Source organism: Triticum aestivum, chromosome 1B (genome assembly GCF_018294505.1).
Source record: "Triticum aestivum cultivar Chinese Spring chromosome 1B, IWGSC CS RefSeq v2.1, whole genome shotgun sequence".
Taxonomy (NCBI): Eukaryota; Viridiplantae; Streptophyta; class Magnoliopsida; order Poales; family Poaceae; genus Triticum; species Triticum aestivum.
In genome coordinates, this window is record NC_057795.1 from 584,824,915 (window position 1) to 584,829,510 (window position 4,596).

Consider the following 4,596-nt stretch of genomic DNA (forward strand, 5'->3'; position numbering starts at 1 on the left):
TGTTGATCGTCTGTCATCAATGCATCTAGCCTAGTCGACATCAATGAGTCCAGGGAGACCTCAAAGTGACAATCCGGGGCCCTTTAGCATAACGGGAGATGTGCTTAAAAGATTCCCAATGAACACCCGATTGATATAGTGCTATATATGGATGTGTTAATGTGAGGTAAGGAGTGACAACCATACCATGTTTTTTTTACGAAACTTTCGATGTATTCATCTTCAATTATGACAGTACAACGTACACCAGAAATAATAAAAACTACATCCAGGTCCGTAGACCATCTAATGACGAGCCGAAGGCGTGCCGCCGCTATCGCCTCTTCCTCGTCGGAGCCGAGCAGAATTGTTGTAGTATATAGTCGGGAAGTCGCCGTGTTAAGGTCTCATTGGACCAGCGCAGCAGAACATCAACCGCCACCGATGAAAAGTAGTGTAGATCCGAAAGATTCAACCTTAAGACACACCATACTATGTATTTAAGGTGCCATCTAAACCAAGGACCCAACCACTGTCATGTCCCATCTTTTCCTCCGCGGACATTGGTGTAGATGTAGTTTTGTCATTCTTCATACTGGCTCAATGAAGCAAATCTGGTGCATACTTATTATGACTCAACAACAAACCCCTAAATTGTAAGCTGCTTCAAGGCCGAGAAATACTCATGTTGGCCAAAATCCATGGCTAGAAAGGCAACCGAGAGAGACTGAACAAGAGAATTAACAACTCGGTGAGGTATTTTTGTAGGAACATTTGATGTTAAGCCAGTGATGACAATGTTATCGACATAGAACAACATGAAGATAATAGCACCTCCGCAAGAGAATACAAAAATGAGGTGTCTACCTTGAAGGATGAGAAACCGAGCCAATGAAGTTTATCACCGAGGCAAGCATAACAAGATAGAGGAGACTGCTTAAGTCCATAGAGAGTGTGTTGTGACTTGCACACGTAATCATGACGACCAAAATCTTCAAGTATAGTTAGGGTTCAATATTTAGCTCATCCTAAGTTGACTCTCACTTATTCTATAGCATAACCTTGGCCCTTTAGACTTATATAGAGAATTGGGTAAAACAATATTGAGACATAAGGAATATATAGCACATCCTAAGTTTACTCCCACTTATTCTATAACATTACTCATTGCTTATAAATATACATAAGGGTTACATATAGGGCTGAAAAAAAAAACTCAAAGCTCGTGACTCGGATCGAATAATCTCGAACTCGGACAATAACGAGTCGAGCCGAGCTTTAGTTTAAGATCATTTATAGACCGAGTTAAACGAGCCGATCTCACGGGTACTCGTGTAACTCGTTAGGCTCGGTAAAAAAAATCAGCGGTTTTCTTGGGTAGTAAAAAACAGCCACTAGACACCGTGCTTCCCAACACAAGGCCCAGCCTCCGAGGAGACTCTCAAGTACATGTCCATATATGTACATGCTAAGTTCCTAATTAATCTTTTTATCATATTTATAAGGTTTTATCTTCATATCTTTAGCAAGCTTAACAAGCTAAACGAGCCAGCTCGCGAGTTATATGAGTCGAGCCAATCTTGGATTTGAGCTCGTTATAGTAACAAGTCGAGTCGAGCTAGCTCATTAATGAAAAGAGCTTTAGTGAGTCGAGTCAAGCTGGCTCGACTCGGCTCGAATTTCATCCCTAGTTACATACAACATTAATATATATTATACATGAGCATCTTGAATGTTACATGTCTCTTTCATGCATCTCAACGAGAAGACACAATGCTTGATTACTTATTTAGTTCTTATTAATGTCATGTGGGTTCATTCTGTCGGAATAAGTCGTTATTACATAGTCATGACCAATGATGAAAATGACAACTCAACTTGAGCTTTAGATAATTAAGCCTTCAATGATAAGTTTGGTTTCTTCTTATCATATTTTCCCACTTTGTAACCTTATATTTTAGTGACCATGTACAAAGGAAATCAATTATACATATGGTAAACATCTTTCACGAAAGTGTGCTTCCTTTCATCCACTGTGATCATTGAAATTACCAAGAGATCTATCTAACTCGTCTCGAGAAGCAATTGAAACGACCATCTCAAATTGGGTACAAGCTTGAAACCTAGCTCTTTATTCGGACGTTTTCTTCTCGTGTGCCTATTTGTGTCTTAGTAGTTTCTTGTCCACTAGTCTAGGCATCCCGGTTACTTCAGAGGTCGATGAAGGCAAGACCACAGAGAATTCAACGATGTAACTAAGAAATCAATCAAGAATAGTTACATAGATTTCTTTTTATATTTCCAACATATATGTTGCCTTGCATTGATATGTTGAATCTCAATGATATTGCATTTGTCATGTGTGTCAATTCATGGCAACAAAAATCTACAAATACTTAATATATAGGGGGGTCATCAAAATATTATCAACACATCTATATTACATTGATGAAAAAGAATTTGGAGTAACATGCATACACTCCAAGATACATAAATGAGTATATTCATCTCTGACCGAAACATGAAACCGGCTAATTTGAGCAAATTAAACCCGCACAAACTTGAAGGACAAGTAGGGCGCACACGAGGTGCACATATATATATAAACCATATATTAATATAGGCAATAATTAGCTTACAAAGCTTGAACATTATTTACCAAGGTTGCATAGCAAGTTTGGTGTTTAGTTAAGGATAGACCTCGATGATGGACCTAATTCCTAGCGCGGGTATGATATTGTAGCCACTGAATCCGGCTTCCAAGAAGATCTTCTCCCACTCGTGCTCTTCTCGTTCACCTCCCTCGAAAGCCATGAGGAAGAGATCGTACAATGCTTGTGCCTCCTCCTTTTTAGTACTATTGCCCTTAGACTTTTCAGAACCCACCACCATGTTTATGATTATCACCTTCCCTCCAGCTTCTCTGGTAGGGATTGCCTCTTTGCACCTTCGCAGTATCTTGACGCATTCGTCGTCTCGCCAATCATGCATCACTGACTGCAATACGAAAATATCGATATGATGTGGCATATTTAATCAAAGTGCATGTAGGCTTGTGCATTCAATATTTATAAACTTAATCAAGCACGTAAGTGTCGTGTGTGCCCTCGGTAATAAAGTGCATATGTGCATATCTTCCTGATATGCAAAGGCCAGGTCTAAGCTCTATGGTTTTGTATGACTATATTTGACGTTTTTGAGTCTATAAAGCTTCTATTAGTGCTTCAGAAAAAATAAAGCTTCTATTAACATGAAAAAAAAGTACTTCTACACAAAATGATACTAATACCAGCAGTAGGTACTCGCAATGGAAATATGGAACACATGGCGACTAAAAAAATAGTATGGAACACATGTGAAATTACCTTGAGCAGAACAGCGTCGGCCGGGGGAATGTGATCAAACATATCGCCGGCGATGAATCGCACCTCTCCGTCGGCCGGGGCCTCCGCGACGACGTGTGGGAGATCCAGGACGCTGCACTCGACGTGCGGGAAAGCTGCCGCGATGGCCTTTGCGATGGTGCCGGTGCCGCCGCCGACGTCGACCATCGAGCGCACCCCGGAGAAGACGTCGCGTGCGCGGCCCTCCCTCAGGATCACCTCCACGACGAAGCGGCTGTCATCGGTCATGCCGTCACCTATCGTCCTGCTCAGAGCAGCTTCCCGCGCGGCCATGTCCCACATGTCCTCGCCGTGGTGCATCTCGAAGAAAGAGCGCGGCTGCTCGTCGTCCATGAACCACGCGCTCATGCCGGAGAACGGTGCGGTGAGGTTCGGGTCGACCATGAGGGACACGAGGCTGGACAGTCCCGACGATGTCTCACCGTCGCCGACGAGGAGGCGGGAGGCCGAGGTGAGCCCGTAGACGGCGACGGCGCAGCCCACGGAGTCGTCCGGCTGCTGGTGCTCGACGGAGAAGACGCCCGATACGGTGAGCACGCGCATGAGGCGGCGCAGGCGCGGGAGCCTAGAGAGAGGGAGGGCGATAATGGTGGCCAGCTCGCCGAGCGAGGCGCCGCCGCCGTTGCCGTGGATGGCGCCGGGAATGCCGAGCTCTATGGCGCATTTGAGCGCCATGGACTTGACGAAGCCGTAGGCGTGGATGCAGAGCTCGGCGTGGCCTTGGAGCATGTCCTCGGTGCTGATGAGCTTGTAGTCGCCGGTGAGTGCCATGGAGTACTTACTACGTGCAGGGTGGTTGATCTTAGCTTGTTCTTCGTACTTGTTGGTAGCTATATCTCCGGTACTGCTGGCTAAATAGTCTGTCCAGTCACTCACCACTCATGCGACTGAATCCTTCTCCGATTTTAATATTCATCACGAGCAAGTGCAGTTGCATTTTAAGATTGACGAAATCTAGCCCTCCCTCATAAAACATAACTGAAGATTGAGCATAGGTGGACCGGAAGCGACATGGTGACATCTTCTCTTACAAGGAAGAATTCTCGTTTGGCCAGATAGTTCTTTCACTCCGTGTAAGCAGGCGGCATTGACCCTTGACACCGAGGTTACATTCTCTCCGGGTGAAAATCCATAATTTAGCATTTTGGCTAGATCAAACTGTGCACGTTGTTTTCCCGTCAGATGTTGGCTCCAGATTCGGTTTTGTGGGTTA

At 44.5% G+C, this 4,596-nt stretch overlaps 1 protein-coding gene across 1 annotated transcript; it reads right to left on the reverse strand.

Annotated features, from left to right (window-relative positions):
- Positions 1 to 2,366: 2,366 nt before the first annotated feature.
- On the reverse strand, positions 2,367 to 4,190 carry LOC123096147 (acetylserotonin O-methyltransferase 1). The gene is made up of 2 exons (XM_044517772.1): positions 3,345 to 4,190; positions 2,367 to 2,976 (listed from the first exon to the last, which is right to left on the reverse strand). Exons 1-2 carry the CDS (start codon positions 4,152 to 4,154, stop codon positions 2,668 to 2,670), a joined length of 1,119 nt encoding a protein of 372 aa, XP_044373707.1. The 5' UTR covers positions 4,155 to 4,190; the 3' UTR covers positions 2,367 to 2,667.
- Positions 4,191 to 4,596: the final 406 nt, after the last annotated feature.

Bases quoted from the DNA above. Each gene is read 5' to 3' on its own strand.
- LOC123096147 (XM_044517772.1), bottom strand. From the start codon at position 4,154: ATGGCACTCACCGGCGACTACAAGCTCATCAGCACCGAGGACATGCTC. The intron at 2,977-3,344 runs GTAATTTCACAT...TTCGTATTGCAG, and splicing joins CCGACGCTGTTCTGCTCAAG to TCAGTGATGCATGATTGGCG.